Source organism: Dromaius novaehollandiae, chromosome 2 (assembly GCF_036370855.1).
Source record: "Dromaius novaehollandiae isolate bDroNov1 chromosome 2, bDroNov1.hap1, whole genome shotgun sequence".
Taxonomy (NCBI): domain Eukaryota; kingdom Metazoa; phylum Chordata; class Aves; order Casuariiformes; family Dromaiidae; genus Dromaius; species Dromaius novaehollandiae.
In genome coordinates this window covers 155191438-155214145 of record NC_088099.1, presented here as the reverse complement: position 1 = coordinate 155214145, position 22708 = coordinate 155191438, and the positions used below count along the sequence as shown (strand labels likewise).

The 22708-nt window shown below is 39.4% G+C and overlaps 1 protein-coding gene across 2 annotated transcripts in view; it reads left to right on the top strand.

Annotated features, from left to right (window-relative positions):
• SAMD12 (sterile alpha motif domain containing 12) overlaps window positions 1-22708 on the top strand; it is a 173859-nt gene that overhangs the window by 10926 nt on the left and 140225 nt on the right. For both annotated transcript variants that reach the window (XM_064507827.1, XM_064507826.1), the window contains exon 2: window positions 6203-6378. In XM_064507827.1, the coding sequence (XP_064363897.1) occupies window positions 6203-6378 (176 nt within the window). The remainder of the gene's footprint in view (window positions 1-6202; window positions 6379-22708) is intronic.

The window sequence follows — 22708 nt, the reverse complement described above, 5'->3', positions numbered from 1 at the left end:
TATCTCCTAGCATTATACAACAGTCTGTGGTATGAGTATACAAAACGGAGCTTGTTTGCAAGTGTTTAACATTTGAAAGTTTTCTAAGGATTGTTAGAGGTTGGATGGATGGCTCCTGTGTCTGCTTTTTGTCTCTAAAGAGCAAAAGCTAGCACATGACTGTGATGCACACAGAACAGGACAGATGAGTAAGAAGATGCTATTTTTACTCGATCACTTTTCAGAATAGAGCAATTGTTATTGAATGTAACTCAAGCACTTGCCAAATATGCTTTAATGTAGTCTTAATTGATCTGCTTAAAATTTTAAGCAGTCAGCAGTATTCCCACTGAAACAAGTGGTTATGAAATGTTTGACATGGTAGGCAGTAGAGTGCACTGAGGTAGTGATTGATCATAGATTTATCTGCTAAGCCTTGAGCCCACAGATGGAGAGGCTAAGACTTTCCATCTGCCCATGCAAAACTCTTCGGGTGTTTCAAGACCATCTTCTGAAAAGCCTCTGAGGCTTTTCTCAGGACAGGATTCGTAGAGAGTATCCTCTAGTAAAATGCGAGGCCTGCCTCCAGATGCCAGTAGCTTACTATGGCTCTTGGTGACTTTGTGCATGACATCAAGCGTGCTCAGACAAACTGTCTCTTGGCTGCTTGCCATCAGTGAGGCAGATGTATGGGAGGAAGGCAGCTAGGGAGGCGCAGCATTTGTGCTGCCCTGAGAGCTCTCCGTTGGAACTGCATATGCATGCCGTAGGCATCTGTGTCGGCACCGAGCGCTGCCCACGCAGAGCAGCATCTGGAGGGCAACAGATTCTCTTGTCCTGTCTCCTGGGAAAGGACTTGGGTTTATATGCTAGCCTATGAAAAAATATACTAGGGTATTACATTAATTTTGTTTCTTCCCTAGCTTTTTAGGGCAAACATGGTTGTCTTTCCATTCTGGGTGCTCCATCTACTGTTTTTTCACAGAATTCCAGATTTCCATAACTTGACAGATCTCAGCAGTCTTTTCTTGAAAGTTCTGGAAAAGCAGATGTCTTCAGGTAGGTTTAGAGCTTAGAAACGTATAAGCTGTACCACTGAGCTAGGAGTACAAGAGCATTTAAGTACCTTTGTTTTAAATAACATCTGGTTTTCTAAATGTAATCTGCGGATCTATGTCATTGAGTCTGCCAGCAAAATTCCTCACGTAGTCAGTGCTGTGCAGACAGAGCTGTACAGACCATCCATCTACCCACACTCCCCCTGAAAAAGTTCCCACCACAAAAAGTTTTCAATCTAAGTTCAGTAACAATTGCTGGGAAGCATGAAGAGAGAGAAATTATCAGTGGTTTTCAGCAGACTGTCTAGTCTGTGGACACTGGGGAAAAGAGAATTTCAGAGTGATCTGGAACTGGATAAAGGATGGTATTACTGAGACATATGGGTGATATATGAGTAATGAGACTGTATGGAAGAATATTAGAAGGGGTTCTGTTTCAAAGTCTACTGATACTACTGATATCTAATGGTATTAGGTTGATACAATCAACTGATCTGGAGGTAGAGTTGCTGTCTTGATAGACTTCTAAAGCCTGGGAATTAGAAGGTAGGTTTGATATGGTAGAATGAAGAGGTGCAGAGAAAGTAGGAATATTGCCAAAGTGGTGGTATAAGAAAATGGTTTGAATGCAGAGGGTTTGCTGACATAAGCCAAGGTCAGGGCAAAGAGAGGTAAGAGCCTAGACAAGTATTTTAGCAAGAAATTCCTGTGTCTGTAGCAAGTGAGAATCTTTTCCAGGAGAATGTCGTGAAGCCCTGAAAAATATGAGCTTTACAACTAAGAAGAGTCAGCTGAGGGGATCAGAAAGCGCAATAGGACTTGTATTTTGGAGAAGGTTCAAAAGAAAAAGTTGGCTCGTGATGAAGTTTGCAATTTGTGGCAGCCACGAGATTGATAGTGGGATACAGGCTCTTCTGTAAGAGCTTCTTAAATTCAGTTCTGTAGATGTTTAACTCTGGAAGCTGTCAGCCCTTTATATTGTGTATAGTTTATCCTGAAGTTTAGAGTTGGTGTTATCTAGCTAAAATTACCTAAAAGGTGCTGATTTAAGAAGAGGTTGGATATGTTATTATGGATCAAACCCAGATCTTTTTCTCTGCTTTTAACAGTTCTTGAAAGGGAACAATTATGGTTTGAATTGACGTTCAAAAGGGATGGAGAGCTCCACCTCTCTTTGTCATAAAGATGGAAATGCTGCATTTGCTGTGTGGCAAGAAGAAATAACAGATCTATGCAAGCAAATGCTCTTTCCTGCCTGGTCCGGTCTCTGTGTACCTGAGAGATGGAGGCAGCACTGGAGAAAAGTGAAAGAACTAGGCACCAGATGATGACTCCTGACAAAGAGATACTAGCACTGCCAAGTGACAGATAATACTTATTCTCACCTCTGCTTTTTTCTCCTTCTCCCCATGCTGAGGATCTTATTCTAGAGTTGTCTTCCTGGAGGAACACATTCAGTCCCGGCTTCGTCATTAGTTATAAGCCAAGCCCATGATAGGAGTGAAGCAGCCAAACTCTTTCCTTCTCCTTCCCCCAGTACATGTGAAGGTTGTCTCCCCCCTCCCCCCCCTCCCCCCCTCCCCCCCACCTCCTAATATCAGCGACTTTGGAAGGGTGCTTTCTGAGGCCACCTGCATTTCAAGCAGCGTCTTGCTGTGTGATTTATTTATTTTTTTAACCCACCCAGGTGCTGCTTATGCTAACATGTTATTAGAAATACTGGGTCATTTGTTCCCTGTAATGCATAGTAAATCTTCTGTAAGCCAGGCGGCTTTTCTTCTCCTCCTGCCCTCCTCCCTGGGCTGTATTGTTTTGGTGCCCCTGGGAAGGGAGGAGCTGCAGTGCACAGGAAGCTCCCTGCTGGCACAGGGCTCTCCAAGGCAGTGCCGAGTCCCATTGTGCTTTGTGATTTCCCTCTAGGGAGCTTGGAAAGGGGGCCGGCAGCCAAAAGCTCCCAGGATTTGGATTGGGCTGAGGTTTGTTAGTGGTTAAAGGGTATATAGGGCAGTCTTTCCATTCAGGTAGGCAAGATCCTTGCAGAAGACAGTTGGAGGTTTTTCTTTCTTTTTTCCCATTTCTTACCGAGTGGCTTTCACTGCTTATTTCCAGCCCCTGCTGCTCTTCCGGAGCAGGGTGTGCTAGAAAGAAACTTTCTACAGGATAGCTGGGTTAGCTCCCGTGTTTTGTGAAGGAGGGGAGCTGCTGACTTAAGCCTAGCTGCTAACAGTTTCCATCTGCATCAGGCTGCGGAAAAGTGTTGTGGCAGATCATATCTGTCTTTTCTGTGGTCTGCAGGATAAACAAAGTAGTCTTGTTTCTTTCTAATAGATATTAGCTAGGAGAGATCAGGTAGCCTTCTGGTATCTTAAGACATACTAATGTAAATATAACCATGAAATAATATCTCATTGAAACATACCTTGGGAGCTTAGAAGCCCCAAAGAGTCCTTCATCATAACAGCTTGGCAGGGTCTAGGTATCTCCCCATAACGGCAGCACAGCCAGAGCAGGTGTCACTAGTAGTGTCAATGCAGAAATAAAAAGGGGTTTGCTTTTTTTCTGACACAGAAGGAGGTCTTGCAAGGGAAGAATCAAGCAGCATCTGTGCTCAGGAGGTTTATTTCCATTGTAGTCTTGTAGCAATAGTAAGAGCAAAATCCAGGAAGGGGAAGTGTGGAGTGTAACCAGAACTAAAGGGCTCAAAAGTTAAGAAATGCCGCTGCTGAGATTACTAAGATTTAGGTATTTACATTGTGGATTGACTCAGATGGTTTGGCTGGGGAAAAACAGTAGGTGGAAAGGAGTGACGGAAAATAGTCACTTATTTTCCCTTCTCATTGATGAGGGGCAGTGGCAGAACTACGAGATTTGGTTTTGCGTTACCTTCAGCCAGCCTACAAAATTGGTTTGAACAAGGAAAGAAAGAGGCCTACCAATAAGAGCTGAAGTTAGACTTAGGAAAGAACTCTTTAGATTTGCTTTGGGAAACTAGGATCTGTAACAACTCTTGGGATATCAAGAAGAAATTGCAAATGTCTGACCTTTATTAAAAGGAGACAGGAAGATATCAGATATTAAGCAGGCATGGAAGCTGCTGTAAACTGCTTTTCCTTCTGTGCTTTTTTTTCCCCCTGTTGATTAAAATAAAGTTCTTGTTTTTGAGAAATTTGTACCTAAAGGGAACACCCAGCTTCCAAAAGACTTTGCCAGATGGTTTTCAGTGATTTTTTTTTTTTTTTAATACAAAACTACAACTATCTATGCCAAGCCTAAGCAAATGGAGGATCCCTTCTTGAAAAAGTGATTTTAGCTGGAAATCCTTCTATGAAAGTCTCTAGGGTAGCCAGTAGAAACCCTGCTTCACCTCTACAGGCTCCGCATAGTTCCCTTCTGTATTTCCCTCCCCAGTGGGATGCCTCTGCAGGGCTCAGCTCTGGGCGCGTTGGGGGAGCATCTGAAGATTCCTCCTCTCCTGTTTCATGCTGTCTTTTAAAGCATTAACTATTCAGAGAAGGATCTCTGACGTTTTTATGCACTCGTAAAAGAAGTTCAGGACTAATCCTGATTGAGCCTTTGGGTTTCCGTACAGCTACTCACAGTAGTACTGGAATTTAGTTCCCTTTCTATTTTTGCTTTAATTTACTGTTTATTTGTGGGCCAGTGATGGATTTGCCTTTCTTCTGTAAGGGAGAAAGGGTAATAGCTGCGGTTCGTAATAAAACACATTGCACTTTACTGCTTTCTATCACTTACTGTTGTTAATGAATTACCTACCCTTCATGATGTTCTCTTCACTTGAAGATAGGAGACATTTTCATTTCTAACATCCTGATTAAGTTGCTCAAGTACTTGTCAGGTCATGCATCTTTCACAGATATTTAGATGTTTTTGCAAGTCCCGAGGAGAAAAGGCAAACTTCTTGGACTTTGGTGTTTGCTTTAATCCTTCAACAAGCAATTGCTATTATTTAACAGGCTTAGAATTTTCATTGAAGACTCTGGAATTACAAGTGTTTGGATTTTTTTTTTTTTTAAAGGTGCTGTAGTTGAAGGGCCCTCTACCTTCTCAGGCTGCTTGAGCCTCTTTCCTCTGACAGGCTTTCAGGGCTTATCAGGAGGCTAGTAGAAATTGGCAGTTCTCCTTCCTCCTGCTTTCAGTGCTTGATATCTAAGCCAAGCAAGTGTTAAGAGGTAACTTTTATTTTAGCTTTACATTGTTTTTGGGGTTTCTATTGAAGTCTGTGAAACATTGCACCACAGTATTTGAGCAGAGTTCTTTTGCATATGGGGGAAGCTTGGACCGTTAATTATGAGTGGTGCTAGAAGTAGCATGATTACCCAGAAATATGAACAGAAAATTCAGATGCTTGCATGAAGGGGAAGTTGCTTCAGGATCCATACATTTGAAATTCTGTACGCTTGCCAAAAAGGTTGTTAAGGCTTCCTTCTGTGTGAATGCTGGGACCGTGAAATTTCAGGCAGAAAACAATTAAATTACTGCTGTAGTTCTGTGTGCATTTTTGTGGTGCGGTTTGCATTTGTTTTTTCTCCCATGGCTGCTTTCCTTATTCTGCTGTCATTAGTCTGCACTCATTATATTCTCCTAGAGAGTACATCCTTCTTGCTTGTTACGATGGTGAACGTGGCAATTTGCAGTGGTACAAAGTGCTGAAAGGGAGATAATCAGCTGGGTAAGTCATTGCTGGATGGGGAGGCTGACTTTCTGACTTGCTGTGCACAGCTCACTTATCTCACGTTGTTTAGGACACAGAATGCTGCAGTTAATGGAAAATGTAATAGAAAAAACTCTAACTTACTTGCCTAGAAAAGAAAAAAGGTATGGCTGAATGATAAATACATGGGATATATTGTCCTCCACTAGTAAAAGCTGTAAATTGAAGGTCTTGGACTCTAGCGATGCCAGTAGAGAACAGTTCAACACAGTAGCCTGGATAAAATAGCACTATAGAGTGCTGCATTCTTTCTCATTTTCTTCCTCAAATAGCTCCCCCTGAATCGGTGTCAAGCTACAGACAATTCTTTCGCCACGATCAGACTGGAGTCTGGCTCCATGTGGCATTTATTAATACTTTGTGATAAATGCTTGTAATGTCAGGTTGTTCTTTCCTAAGTAGTGTTTCCTCTTTGTCATAATTTTTTTCTCAGCTATCCATTGCAATCTGAATCCAAATGGTATTGATCATCCTGTCCCCACAGAAGGTATTAACCTGCAACTTGAAGGTGAAGGAGTTGAATCACCCACTGTTAAGAACACTTGTACGCCGAAAGGGCCTGAGTCGAAAGAGACACCCAAGAGACAAGTGGAGCCAGAAATATCTAAGGTAGGTTGAGCTGGATCCTTGTCTGTTTCAGAGAGCCTCGAAGAATCCAAGCACTTTGAAATCCTTGTTCCTGCTTGAAAAGCATTCTGATAAAAGCATGTAAAGGTAAAAAAGTAATAGTCTGAGGGGAGTGGGTGTTACAGAAGGGAGGTACTGCAGTTGAGTTTTAGCACGCACACATATCTTGTTTTTTTGTTTTTTTTTTTTTTAAGATAATAGAAATAATGGAATCATTCTTTTTCTGGCATTGTTAAGACATACATTTTCTGAATTACTTGAGTAACAACCAGAATGGGAATAGATTTGGGGCGTTTGGGAATTTTTGTTTGCTTTTTCTTTTCCTGGGGCAGAAAGGTTCTATGGATATATGAATATGTGGATTTTTATATGGGTAACTGAGTTTAATAGGCTGTGATAACTAATTTTAGGTAAAATAAATAGGATCAGTTTTTCTGTATCTAGTCTGTCAGTGAATAGACATACTTCAGATGTGAATTCTTAGAGACAAAATGAAGTGTCTGTTCTCATTTGTAAGCTGATACGAGTTCTGCTGTTTCTCGTTCATGCACAATAGACATGACTATGAAATGCAGGTGAATGTGTGTGCTCCAGCCATTCTGGGTATAGGACAGTAATTTGTTGTATTAGGTGTGTGTTTAACTAGAATGAAAAATAAGAGAATGTAAAATATATTTGAGGCCAGATTCTATAAAAGCCCTGTCAATCCTTTTGACCTTGCAAGCCCTAAAAACATGCGTTTTGGGGGGAATTTCTGCAGAGTAGAAAATTGAGTTTTTACTGAATCTGACACTTTGGGAGTTAGTAGAGCAAATAAAATATGAGTGTCCTTTTTTTTTAAAGGACAAAGAAAAAATGATGTATACTATAACAATTATTTCAATGACTGAACAAATAAGAGTATTTCCTAGAGTCACCCATACAACAAATTAACAAATGATATGCATACAGCTGTAATGAATTTCACTTTTAGAATAAATTGGCATTAAATATTTTGATCAGTAGCCTTAACAATAAGGACTTGATATGAATTCTCTGTTCTGGTACTTATCTAAAATATCTAGTTATAAATGAGTGCAATTTCAACTCATTTCATCCCATCTTTAAGTCATTGAACTGGATCCAATTCAGGCTGGCATTGATCAAAATCAGTGCTACTCTTAGTCTGTTTTATGGCTAATATCAAGCAAGTTACTGATTTCTCTTGAACCCTTAAAGGGCAGGTTTGTGCTTAATGATTTGAATTTTCCTTTTGGTAACAAAGAGACCAAGTTTTGGCTAGGCTTTGAGAAAAAGTTCAGCTAATGGTGTCTTTACTTGGTCTTTTGCAGACAAAGGCGAGCTGATTCTGCCCATGTTTCAACCTTGCCAGCTGCAAACCTGCTCTGTGTTGAAAGCTAGGGAGGCGTGTTAAGCTCGAGCAAATGTCCTTAGCTTGGGCGTGAACTGCACTAAATGAAGCAATGGGGCTTCCAATTTGGCACGGACCTGGAGCGTGGTTAGATAAGGCTCATCTTTGCAAAAGTTTCATCTTAATAAACAGTTGGAATTGAGTTATATTGGTGAGTTAATGTAATGGAGCCTGTATTTCTACTGTCTGAGCTGTATCTGTTGGATTAATAAATGGAAAACCATTTCCAAGGCTGTGTGTCAGGAGATGGGCAGGGAGGGAGGAAAGAAGAGAAAGCATAGATCTCTGTGTAGTGATATCAGCCATTGGATTCCTACATCTGATTGCAATGGCCTTATTTAGAAAGAGTTGGGCATGCTTCAGATTTAATGGAAAACAACAGCAAAAAACAGGCATTTTGCTTGATGGAATAAGCTTGGCATAATGGCATCAGGGTAATGAAGTGGATTACCGCTTTTTATGCATGTGTTGCTGCAACGTTAGGTAACTTCTTTTTTTTCTCTCCTTTTCTGTATAGTATTAACTTAGTGGCATTTCTCATCTTGATTCGTACATTACAGTGCTAGTTAATCTGTCTTTTCTGGCTTGCTATACTATAAATTTCAAAATTGTGTTGCTTTATCCTCCAAAATGTGGATATAGAGTTGGGTTGGTAACTTGTGCGGTTTTAGGAGTTGAAGTAAGCTGTTGTTACAAAACTTGATCCATGCAATCATATCTGTCCAGTGGAAAGATGAGAGAGAATAGAGAAAAGTATTATAAATAAAACGCTTTGGGCAGATCCATTTGTTTTTATATTTCCTCATCGCTCAGTTGTTTAAAAACAGATTTCTTAGCAATCCTATGCATTCAAATAATATTAACACATGCCTCATATTCACAGTAGTGAGATTTATATGGCACACAGCAGCGCGATGTGTTAAATGTGATTTAGGATGCCTTATAGACCATTTTCTGTGCCCTCAGCCCTCTGATTTGTCTTCATTGGGACCAATTCCAGCACTTCAGACTGGAGCAGCCCTAAGGTTTTGCTGTCCAAAGGAACAAACCAAATCTGCTCCCCAGTGGAGGGTGTCCTTCTTCTGTCATCGCTTGTGGACTTGCAGCACAGTAATAATCACTCATGCACTTCAGATTTAAACTTTCCTTTTATACAGCTACTGTATTGAAAATAGGGGAATACAAGTGGTTCCTTCTAAATTTGGGATGCACAAGCAAGTGCAGCGTGGGAGAACGGGAACTTCTAAATGAGTTCTTCTTGAGTATGGTATTTAATTTTTAGAGACTGATAGAGATGGAATTTTAAAGGAAAGTGGAATAATGACCTCAGTCTCCCTCTTCTAAAAAGAAGCCTATGCTATGTAACAAATATGAGCAGGTCCAGAAAAAGCCATAATTACTCATAGCTGATGTGTACAATGCAGTGAGACTGATAAAGTACAGGATATAAATTAAGGAAATGAAAGTGTAAAAATACTAAGCTTTTTTGCTATTATTTCAATATATGTAAAAAAAGTGTGTGTATATATGTATGTGTGCACACGTATGTGCACACTCTCTTGGCTGGTAATTTTTCGGTATTCACAGTACATCAAAAAATTGTAGGCTGTTGAGTGGATAGAGCATAAAGCTCTCTATTAGAAAAATAGAAAATGATTTAGATATTTCTTTTCTTTAATTAGGACCTTCTGCATCTAACCTCTGTTGTGTGTGTATATTTACTGGAATTCTTTATTTCATTAAGATGCTACTTCAGGCTCCTATGTCTAGCCTATTTTCTTAATTTTTTTAACAGAAATAGAGTTAGAAAAGTCTGCAACCCCAATTTTCCTGACTCATTGTATTTATCCAGAAATAATTATTTATGGTATAGAAAGTTTTTCTATACTTCTGAAGTCCCATACATCTCTGAGTTTTGGCTTGAACAGAAGAAGGTTTTCCTAACAAGATCCAGAAAATCATTTGTCTTACAGAAATATTAATTTTATCAAGGCTTCCCATGTATTAGACTCATAAAGTCCTATTCAGTGTGTACAAGAGATCTGCTTCTGGTCTGTCGCTTATTAAAAGAAGTGTATTTATTCAGGGAGTTTTGATTCTTGCATAAGGTGTGTATGCTTGATGACAGTGCTTGCATTATGCCATAGCAGTATAGCAAATAATACAGCCATTTTAATGGCGACGACTACTGCTGGACTTTTCTTCTTGTGTTAGTAATTGCAGTTTTATATCTGAGTCAGACAAATTAACCAATCTTTAAAATGTTCATGAAAATTGTGAAAGGAAACCAGTAAATGAAGTGAGGTGTTTTTTCTTTGCCCTCTATTGGAGTGCTTTATAGACAACAAAAAGTATAGTCTACTGGTGTAGTGTAGCTCATTAATTCTTTGGGTTGCGTTTCTTTGCTTTCTCTTTATATATATATATATATGTATATATATATGTATATATATACGTGTATATATATATGTGTATATATATATGTATATGTATATATGTATGTACGTATACGTATATATAAATATATGTTTCTTCAAAGTGACATCAAACAATGCTGAAGGGCTGACTGAATTTAATAACAAGAGGACTCATCCAATTTATATTGGTTTACTGGCCCAGTTCAATACTGATGGGAGTGGAAGCGTCTACTTTGGCTTCAAGAGGAGTTCTGCATTCCCCTGGGAGTAGCTGGTGTATGTTTTAAGAGTGTCTGAAGAAATGTCTGAGGAGTGAGGCTTTTGAGTAATAAGGATAGTCTAAAATTGTTTTTAAAAAAATATAAAAGTATTATTTTGTCAGCTGTTTAAAAAAAATGATGTTCTGAAACTGTTCTCTAATGGAAGAATAGAAAACTTTTTTTTTCTTGTTAGGATTCTCTGGGTTTTTTTAATCAGTAGCTTTCGTTTCACAGTGTTGTTCTTTTTAATCAAGCTTATAAAATGGATGGGATGAGAAGGCTGTATCTGCCGAGCAGTGGTCCTGGTGACATGTAACGTACACATTCACCACGGTAGCTGCTTGGTATGCTCTGCCTGATTGCTTTGTTTTGTTTGAAACTGCTTGAGAAACACTAGTGGCCATTGAGTTAGGTTTGGGCAATGCAGTTTCACCATTTTGGTTTGTTTACTGACTATCCTCTTTAACTTTCTGGTGTCTGCAAAAACCTGAACAAGAACCCGGATGCGACTGGCTGAGGTTAACGAACATTTTGCCTGGTAAAGTGAAGGTTCAGCAGAGCCCCGACTGCTCCGTTCCACTTCCCTAGGCTTTGCTTTAACATGATGCTGGGAGGGTGTTTGAATTGCAGACCTCTAAATGTATCCCAGTAGAGGTACAGACCCTGGATAGTGAAATGAGTATTTTACTAATGGAAAGTTTGCTTTTCTTAGTTACTTTTGTAGACCCTGGAGAAGCCGCAAATGGATTGCCAGTGATCCAAAGGCACTACATGGAATACTGCTTGCCGATGGGAAGTAGGGGGTGTGTGTGTGCGCGTCGTCTTGGCTTGTAATAGTGAAATAACACCATTTACTGCATTGGATCTTTTACAGGTCTAACAAAGATAGCTACAGAATCTCGGTGTGCAGCATATCTGAAGAGGATTTAAAAGTATTTGAGTTTGGTAAATGTTAATATTAACAGCTGACATACTTCAGGGCAGTGTGCCTTCCTAATGCCTCATTTGGTAGTTGCTAATAATATACAACAGTGGTTTGGCTTCTCTCTTCATTTTCAGTAGTGCTTTTTCTTTCCTGTGTTGTGTAGTTAGAAGTATGCATGTTGTCTTGCTTTTAAGTGTCTAAATTGGAGAGCTGAAATGTTTGATATGTCCATATGTTTTCCTCTCTGTGTTGCGTTGAGTCTGAGCAGCCTGGTAGTAATCAGCTTAGACGCACGTGTGTGTGCACACACACACGTGCACGCATGCACATACACACACACACACACACACACACACACACACACACACACACTCTTTAACTAAATACAAATCATGACATTGAATTTATACAGCTTACAAGGGCAGTGTTTTTGAAAAGATTAATCTTCTCATCTGTGCACAAATAGGTAATAAAATCTGGCTGGGGGAGGCAAACTTTTACATAGAAAAGCCAATGTCATCACATTCACAGAAGCTTTCAATTTCTCCAGTTTGAGAACTTTTCTTTTCTTTCAACAAAAGACTTAAGCTTGCAATTTAGTAATGGATTACAACTTTAGATTGATACAGTTACTGCATAAATCTCAGATGGCTGCTTATTTCTAAGACAAACATTTTAATGTGAAATCATGAGGCTAACAAAGAGTGAAATTTAGATGATCATGGGGGAGATTCTTGCTCCTGTGTTCAGTCCCCCATTTCTGTAGACAAGCACATCTTGTAATTCTGTTCCCTTTCAAAAGTAAGTAATGTTGTTTTCACTGCCCTTATGGGAAAGGCATTTCAAGACTCTTAACTCTTCCTCTCATGAATCATATTCTTTCAGGTTTTGCCATCAGTTTTTAGCTGTGGCCAGCTTATCACTCATGATTGTGACCGCCATCTGATCTCTAACATTGCAAAAGCGTTCAGTGAACTCTGCTGCTTCTGTTCTGAGCAGAGTAATAGAAATGCAGGGTGACCCTGCATGTTTGAAGCAGCAGAGATGGATGTTTTATTTTTTTATCACTCTGAGGATTTTACTGGTGGGAGCGAAGTGCTAGAGTAACCCTACTTGTAGTGCAGAATACAGCTGCCTGTTTCAGAATTTGGATTGGAACTAGCCAGGAGAACAAGAAACGTCTTCTCTCTCTGTTAGTCTTATAAGTCAGCTTATTTTAGGAGGAGAAATGCCTGATAGAGTCTAAGTATATTCTCCGTGTACCATCTTTTCCCCTGTTGTTATATCTTCCGCTCTTTTAATAAATAGTGTAATGCGATGACCCACACCTTCTTAGCGAGGTTTGTAAATTCAGCATGAAAGATCTGGCATTTCCTACTCATCCGTGCCCTGGCCGCGGACCTGGGGATTCTGAAATACCAGCTGCCCCGGCAGGAGCCGCGTATTAAGCGAGAGATCTCATCTGAGGTAGCTTGTTATGCCCTGCCCGGGGATGGTGAGGGGGAAAGAAAAGAGGCAAAGAACTGTTATTCATTTCTGTCTCTCTCCCCTCCTCCCCCGTCTCAAGATGGGATTATTCTCCTTATTGCTTCTTTCTTTCTTAATTCTCACCACAGTAGGTCAAAATAACTAGTTCAGGCTAGTACTTAGCTCTTTAGATGGCTGTAAGTAGGATAGATTAAGTTTATCCATAGAGGATATGGCATCTATTGGCCTTACAAACTATTTAAAGGGATCCTTTATAAAATTCATCTGTACAAGCTAGTCCTGTCACTGCATGAATATAACTTCCTCTTCTGTGAACTTCAGTCCATCAAGTGATATAGGAGGAGAAATTCCCCTGTTGGCCAGGCCTTTTAGAATTGGATTTTTACCACCAAAAAAAAAAAAAAAAAAGTCAACAATGAAAACACTTTCCGTGCCTGCATGTGCCCAGTGCACGTGTGTGAAGGAAGGCAAGGTGCTGACCCATGGGCAATGGCATGGTAGGTGATCCTGGCCGCTGCATTGCGCTTGGTGCTGCACAAGCACAGAACCAAATGGTGGTTCCTGCCCCGAGGAGTGAATGCAGCCCTTGTATATGATAGGAACAACATATGGTTACAAAGAGGCAGCTGAGGGAGCATAAGGAGGGAAATGCAGGCTGTAGTGGCTCCTATTGTCCTGTGAAAGCCATCAAAGTGAAATTTGTTGTCTTTCCCATTGTGCTAGCATGAAGAGGAGCAGTAATTGCAGTATGTATTAGCAAACAGTAAGCAGTAAAAAACAGTGGTAGTACTCAAGAAATAAGTGGGATGTATATTATTTATGTAATACTATAGACTCATGTAGACAGACACATTTTTTTAAAAGAGCTTCCTTTTTTCAGGGGAAAAAGAAATACAGATAAAAAGTTGGAGCAGCTTTTAGAGGAGAAAGCAATTCTATACAGTGTGCAGATGCATAATGTATTTATATTGCCCGTCCTGCTGCTTGCCTCATTCTGAAGCTGTTCAACAAAGCCATCAGAAATGCTGCTTTCACTTCGAAGCTAATTTATAGGGGTTCACAGTTACTGCTTTAAAAATAAATGAGTATTTTAATGACACAGCTGCGTTGATGGGGAAGGAAAAGTTTAGAATCGCCTTTAAAGAAAATTCTGATTAGAGGGATTAGAAAACGTGTTATAGAACCAATTTAGTGTTCAAAATAGGCAAGCAGTTTAATGCTTCACTTCTGACACTGCAGATTCTGCAAATAGTGCATCTCATCTGGTTTATAACAAAAATGTCATTAATCTGGCATGTGTGTTCACTGGACACTTCTGACAAAACTGATTAGCAGTTGCTGTAGTGTCCCTTTCTCTCTACAAGTGGGAACTTCTTTCTTTTCTATTTTGAAAAGTGACATAATTGCTTAGCACTACAAGTCAAACGTGTCACAATGACGGAAGGAGTGTGTGAATGTAATAGCCTTGATAAATGTCTGAAGGGCATTTCTTACACTATCAACTTGTCAAGATTTCACTCAGTGCAGAGGTGCACTAAGGAAGGCAGTGATTTCATTAAGAGAGTCTGGAAAAAGATGGTTTGGGGCAGAATGGAGCCTTTCTCCCATCCTCAGTTACAGTGGGTAGGATTCAGCTTGCTGATTAGGGCAACTTAATTTAAGTGTCTATGCATAAGCTAGGTGTGTCTTAACTGTTATATTTGTGGGAGATCTAGTAAACATACTCAGCAGAGTGTCGGGAGGGATTAGACTCAGCTTGAAGTGAGCAACAGCCAGCTGAATCTATCTAAGCTTTATGACCTGTATTTACACCTGGATTCAAATATACTAATCTCAGATTGAATTCTGTTGTATGCCTCACTACCTAACTGGTGTTTTTGTTTGGTATTGAAATGGTTATTAATGTCTAATGGAGGTACTATCTTTTAAAGAAAGATTTTATTTCAGAAACCACATTTAAACTTAAAACATCATATTTTGAACACTTAGGATAGACTAGCTCTATGTGTAAGTGTATGCTCAATATGTCCTCCTAGCAAGTAAATATTGCTGAATTTGAAAAAGGTCTGTTCTTTGGATTGAAAGGAAATGATTGGAATATGTTTTTCTTTGTTTTTGCTTTTTTCCTCTCTTTTAATTCGTGTTGGACTTTAGAAACCTGTTGCTCTTCACTGGAAATGAAGTCAAGTTCCTGATCTGTGGCTTAGTTTTTCCAGCTGGAGAAGAAGGGTGATAATTCAGACTAGTTAAAACTTGTTTCAGTAGAAAACTGAGATTGGGAATAAAACAAATCAAATTTGCTGTCAAAATTTTGTCTTTTCCATGTGTTTCTGTGTAAAATTGATTATCCAAAAACTCTGCATTGCCTGCCTGAAAACTGAAAAGCTCTGACTTGACTAGGTTTCCCATGAGACTAAGAAGTGTTGCAGTGTGTATGCTTCATGTTCCCATTTTCCTCCACTGGACAGATTGTCCAGCTGGGCTGTGCTTTCCGTGGTGGGTAATGGTGATGACTTCTACTGCTGTGTGTCCAATTGAAGCAGAGGCTGGTATATGACAATGTTTCACCACAGTTCCCCAAAAGCACAATGGAGTTTGAAAATGCTTATTAGTATGTATGTTCTTGAAATCGGTATTAATTATTGATGGATAGTGTAGATGGGATTTTCCATTTTCATAAGGCCTTTCCTTTGGGGAGGATTTTGGAGAACTTCAGTGCTTCATATGTGTCTTACTTCCAATCTAAATTAGAAGGCATTTGGTGTATGGGGACTGTCTTTACTAGAGTGCGCATTGTGCCTAGCTCTGAGGAATATCTTATGTCACTTTTGGCCTCTAGTTACTGTAAAAATGGAAGTAGTAAAGGCCTCTGAAATAAAGGAGGCTTTTGTAATAGGCCTTACTTTCATATTTCACAAATACCAGTCCTTTTGGCTATTTCTGACTGTGGACTTAAGTCAGAACTGTTCCTGTTTTCAGCTCTACTTCACAGTCAGAGGCAGATCACTGTGTAGCTGATGTGCCACTGCAGGGAGCAGGAGAAGACCTTCCAAAAGTTAAAGCAGATAGTTTCTATGAGGTTGTGTATTATCAGTGGGGCAAGCAGAAGGCAGGGAGAATGTCATGTTCAGTGAGAGACCTTTCTCCCCTTTCGCACTTCAATTTTTTGACCAAGTGATTTGTAAGTATTAGTGTGGGATTCCTGTGCCCCAGAGCTGTTAAGTGGCACTGGATAAACCTGGATGCAATGATTCAGCCTGGGGGGTGGACTTAACATGCCTCCTTCCTAATTCGGCTCTCTTGGGTCAGTGCTTCAAGTTTATGTTGAGAGAAGTGCTTTTTATTTTGTCATCTGAGTGTTTTCAAGGTTTGTTACTAAATGAAGAATGATATAAAAGTATGCCAGACTCTTAAACTTAAAGAAGTGTCATAAGTTTGCAGTAGGAGAGCAGAGAGAGGGAGGAAGCAGTGCCACAGTCTGTATTATTGAATTTTGGGAGGTGGTAATTGTAGTGCGCAGTTGAGGCACTCAGCACTTGGAAAAGACAATGCTGTGAATGATCACACACAGGATCAAACATCACAAGTCATTTCCCTTTAAGAGATTAGGGAACCTGAATCCAATTCCCTCAACAAATCTCACGGTTTAGGAAGTAAAAAGAGATTACCTTTTGTTTTCTGGTCCTTTACTTATTTTAGCTTTTGAACTGTTTCTGGCTGTGTATATATATCCATGCAAATTCATGATGATTTCCATTCTCTTAAATATACCACCTGTTGTCTTTGGTCTGCCAGCATAGTTAGAACCTACTCACTGACGCATGGCCTGCCGATGTAATCTTCACCTCACCTGCCAAACTGATCCTGTTTTCCCCTAGTGCTTGTGCCTTTTCTGCTCATCCATCTTGCTGTAGAGAACAAGGAGTGGGAGTGCACCGGGAGAGGGTCTAGAGCGGAATTCCAATAGTGCCTCTATGGGCAGGGTGGGCCAAAGGAATGAGTGACAACTGAAGAAACACATGTTTAAGGGGCATTACTCAGAGCAAGATCATGCATTTATACTTAGCGAATAAAAGCCAAGAGAGCATGACATTTTAAAGGGAAGAAGAGGGGATAGGATGAGAGAGTTCAGGAGATAACAAGTGGGGTTTGCAGGGCTACAGGGGTGTTAAAGCATTTCCATGCTGATTTAGACCCATATTATAAGGGGTCCTTTGCATAGTCAGCACCTCTTCCTTCAGTGATTGTAAAACAAGATGAGATCCATCTGCATGGCAGTGTCCTGTTATCAATGATAATAAAGCTGTCACTGGTATTTTGGACAGTTGCTCCTTAATTGTAATGATCAAAATCTTACTTTCCTTCTCTAGGCATCTGCACAATAAGTTCTCTAGAGTTCCTTAGCCAATGCAGGGAAAGCCCAGCAGGGGTTTCAGGAGACAGCTGTGCCCATCTTAGGTCCTACAGGGGCTAACAGAAGTGATCCTGTTCCTTGCCCCTTCAAGAGTTGCAACAGTGGAAGCCGTAGCAGTGTGCAGCCTGGAGTGTTGGGGAGGAGGAGCAAGGCCACCCTTTTGAGTGTCCTCACAACATAATCTTCACACTTCCCGCTTACCCGGAGATCAGCCATGCACCTGCTAGCGGTGATTAACACCTCCTGAAGTGACAATTGTGCTAGCTCTGTTATCCCCTAATTCCTTACCCACAGTTCATAGTTATTACTGGTAGGGGCTGTTCTCGGAAGATATATTTGGGAGAATGAATACTTCTAACTTTGTCAGTGTATAGGAATGAATACTGTGATGATACATCAAGCTGCACTTCTAGAGTTAAATGTGTCCTTGACATGCATATCCAAGAATAGAAAACTTTCAACTCTGAACAAGGTAGGGTTACTGCACATCTTGAGGCCTTTTTTCCATCCTTAACATACAGCATCTCACAAGTGGGTATTATGTTCTGCCTCTTTTCCCTTTTTCTCTAATGTCTGTAAGTGCATCCATCAACTACTGGTGACTTCACTGACCTAGGCACCCTGTATTTCTTCAACTTTTTTTTTTCTTGCTTTAAACAAAAGCATGACAATAGAGTCTGTATCTAATGGTTTTGGAACTGCTATTAATTCATCTTTCATTCAAGGCTGACTGCTTTCAGTCTTAGCAGTACACTTCAGATTGTCAAGCATTTTGTGAATGTTTTCATTATGAAAAGGTAGATATGACTGAACTTGAACATACCTAAGCTGGTATATAGTCTTTTATATAAATACAGTTTGTGCATAGGTTTGAAGATGTATTTTAACTAATCAATATCCTTGATTATCTTCAAAAAAAAGTTCTTAAATTAAAGACCATTACAATTGTGTATTCTACTTCACATGCAAGACTGTCTCAAACATTTCTGTTTTGGTAACTCAGACTTTTTGCGTCTTATACAGGTTTGTCCTGAAGAAAAAATGGCTCTGATGTCAACATTTTACTGTTACATGTTGGTTTGTGAGGTTTGTAGGCTTGATAAGAAAAATAGAGTGTGTTATTTCATGTGCAAGGCTTTCTTGATACCTTTATTGTTGACTGTAGAAAGAGTTTTAAATTGAAGTGGTTGGTAAGGTTTGTGTGTGTTGAACTGTATTGTTCCTGCAGAGAAGGCTATTTCATGACTTTCAGACTATAGTTTATTATGCGTAGTGACTGGCAGCTGAATGATTATTTTCAAAAAGTTGTTTTGGCCAAATGGCCAAATCATCTTAGCTTTCCTTACATGTTTTTTCATGTCCCCTTTGTCTCTTGTGAAATAATAAAGTATGTCAAGGTTTTCATTTTTTAAATAGTATTTTTGAAGAAAAAAAAACAGTGCCAAATGACTGATATGTTCAGATCAGGTAAGTGTTCATAATACTGATAACATCTCAAATTCAGATGAAATTCAATTAGCTGTATATGCTCATTAAAACATGTTGCCATCCCCACTCCCCCTGGTTTGCACATTCCAAAGGACATAAAATTACTGATACTGGCCAAAAAGAAGAATAATTGAGAAGGGAGTTGTCTCAACTTCTGATTTGAAGAAGAATGCTATAGAATGCAGTCACGTTAAATGAGTAGGCCTGGCAGCCAAAAAAAAAAAAAAAGTACAAAGTGCATCCTATTGCTGTGCTTTACAATATTTTATGCAAATTGCTAGTGATTCTAAAAACCCGAAATAAAAACAGCAGTTGAAACTGGACTTGAAAATACAATTAGCTCTTCTATGCACTGCACAATTATGCCAAATAAGATCAGGTAATTGTTGATGACATTTATTTAACCCTATTGTGTGATCATCTTCCTCTTCCTCCCACATACCCCTCTTTCCTCTCTGCCCTAGGGAAGGAGAGGGGCTAATTTTTCATTCTGTGTGGATTCTTGTTTTTTTTCTGCTCTGTTTTCAGAGTTAATGCCAACAAACCTGGTTCACTTCTGGTCCTTACAGAGGTTTGTACCTGTGCTCCTGAAGGAGAGGGGGCAGGATAGGGTGGGAGTGCCACTGTTTCCCAGCTAAACCAACCTAATAATAATATATCACTAAATGGGGTGTTGCTCCTGTAGCAGTTGCAGTCCCCAATGCCTGCTTTCTCTCATCTTGCTGAGCTGACTGCTCTGTTCTTTGACTTCAGTGAGTTGATGATGAATTTATCATCCACCTGAATCGTCTCACTCCGGCCTCTGTTAGTGAGGTAACCCCCAACAGTAGTTGGTCAAGAGCATCCATTGAGAACTGTCCTATGTGACAGCATTTCCTTTGTAATTTGACTTATCGTAATCACCTAGCTGTGCTATCAGAAGCTATGGAGAGTGTTGCACTGCTGGTTTTGCTTATGGGAGAAACACCTGTGGAACCAGTCTAAATAGACCTAGAGGGAAGATTAAATCACATTAAAATGAGGAATTTAAGGAAGGTATCAATCTTAAAGAATAATAACCTTGTTAACCAAGTGTCTTCTGATTTTACACCACTTCATCAAACACTTCTAGTATACTAGTGTATACAAGATGAGATTCGGGTGCTCTTATAAGGCAGGTGATTGCAAATGTTCTTCAAAGAAGTATAGCAGGTCCTCTGTCTCCAAGGCCATAAGCAAATAAACATGGGGACCTGCATGAATTACATGAGCACAGAGAATATGAAGCAGTGAAATCCTACATCTCATAGCCTAACATACATGATTGATCTCAAAGGGTCAAAAGACAAAGCTGATGGAAACAGACTACAAGGTGGATGACAGAGGTTGGGAAAAGCGGTAGAGCATGAGCAGCAAAAGGGAACTGGACTGCAGAGGATGAAATATGGCATAATGGAAGAATAATTTCTAGGATGAACCTGAATATCCCATTGTATTTATATATCTGAGAACTGAGGAAGAAACAGAAAATTGTTGCTGAGGCATGCAAATAGACTAAAAGAGTAAAACTCTGCACAGACCCAAGCAAATATGGCAATAAAACATGGTGGAACTTGAAACTTTCCTAGCTATTAGAAAATTCTTCTCATTATTTTATTAATGGATATTAATTTGCTATGTGTATAAACAAGATTGACTATAACCTTTCCCTTAGTAAAAGCTGTATCAATTGTCTGTCTTTAAATCCTGTTCTAAACTGATTGAGGAAAATTATTGTATGAAACCAGTATATTGAGTTTCACTGACCTTTGGAATCTGGATGAAATATAAAAATGTAACTGAGCTTTAAATGTGTTATTGATGTTTTAATCAATGAAACAACACAAAGCAGAAGCTGTGAACGTTTCTTCTGTATTTTCACTTTTAAAATTAATAAATTATCACAAGTGCTTCTTATGTTAGCAAGTTGAAGGCCTTTAGTACCGCTGAATTGTGACTATTTTGTTAAAGTTATTTAATGTTTTTATCTTCATTCAGATATATGTAAAAAAAAAAAAAAACCAAAAAAACCAAAAAAACAAAAAAAACCTAGCTCCTATCATGTTGTAACACAAATGTTACATGGTAACTAATTGCAATAGTGCTAAGAAGTACTTTCAAACCATGTGGCTTATAGTTTGGTGCATTGCTACTGTGTAGTATCCCCGAGTTTAGAAGTGACCAAGATATCATATAGTATTCCTAAAGGCTATTTCTGATCATATTAGCTAAGAGAACAGCATCAGAACCATTTGCAGATATTGATAATATTTCCTCGTGTTTCAGGGAGCAGCCTTTTCTCATGTTTCTCATGTGTAATAAATTTGTGTAGTAAATTAATAAAATGTTATTCATGTGATAATTTTGTGTAGTAAAATAATATAAGGTTGTAGTACTGTGTTCAAAGAAATAAAACAAAAGTAGGAGAAAAGTGAGGAAGAAACCCACATCTGCATATAATCTCCTCTATGAGAACATAGATATTTCATCTCATTAAGTATCCCTTGAAGCTTTCAGTAGTCTTGAGGCAAATGCATCTCACCTAGGGACTGTTCAAAAGCAGTTGACTTCAATGGAAAATTGTTGACTCAGTAGCTTTTGGAAACATGTCTTCATAAGCCACTGCTAATAAAATGTTAATTTATGATTGTAAAATGATAGCATAGTCACTGTTGTTACCTGTGTAAGAGGGAAGAATATATAAATGTGGAAAGCTTCAAAGAAAGTGTGAAATGGGAAAGACAAGGAAAGATGGGGGGGACTGACTGCTAGAACTGTGCTGCTGTGTCTTGGAGGGAGTGGGATGCCTCAAGAGCCATGAGTGCAAGGATGGGTTAACTGGCTTCGAAGAGACAGGACAAGGGAGAGAGACAACGTGACAAATTTTATACCTCACTGGGGAGAAAGTTGGGTTCCTTAAAAGCTAGGTTATCTGGAAGCCATGTGCAGTGCCTTGCAAAGCTGTTTGGGTCTGTCAAAATGCAGCCTGTCAGTAGATGGTGCTCTTTATATCAGCTATCTGCTTATGCTCCAAATGCTTGGATGTATTTACATGTAAAACATAATAACATAATAACATTCCCTAACAGTTAATTTCTCTTATTTCTGATGCCTAGGAGATTAGAAAACTTGGAGATTTTGGAGGGAATGCCCCCCCACCCCCCACAAAAAATTTTGCTTAGATTACTTTGACACATCATTTGTCCTTGATTTCTTTTTTGCCATGACTCCTTTTTTTTGTGAGCATGTATTGGTTTGATCTTGGACAAATTCAGAAGCTTCCAGCATAAAAACCTTGAAAAAACATTGAGCAACGGAGAATATATAGAAGACTAATTCAGTTTTGCAGCTGACCTGGGAGGCACTGCAATAACGTACCCTAAACTAAAACTGCAAAGTGGATTTGGCAAGTCGTCTGCAGTTTTAAAGTTTTTCTTTTGCATATCAACATTGCAGATTTACCTGATCTTTCTGGCTAGATAGAGATTAGCTTATTTTTAAATGTGATGCTGCTTAGAAGGACTTAAATGAATCAATAGAGCTGTGAGTTTCACATGGAGTCATTTGTTCCTCTGTGGTTGGATGAATATAAAAAGCAGGGGGAAGAAAAAGATGTCCTTTTACATGTGGTTGAAGTGTTACTGGACCTGCTTGCATTTTTCATTAGTTTTTCAGAAAATTTGCCAACTCTGGAGGAAAAAAGTTAACTGGGTTAACTGTGGGGAGAAAAAAAAAATCAGTTGCCGGAGGTTGTTGGTTGAAACCAAAGCCCTGATCAGGAATGCAGAATCACATTGCAGACGTGAAATGGAATTTGAGATGCGTAAAATTACATGTGTCTTTATGCAGTGGTGTGTGTACAGAGTGCTGTCTTCTTAACCAAGAGTTTAG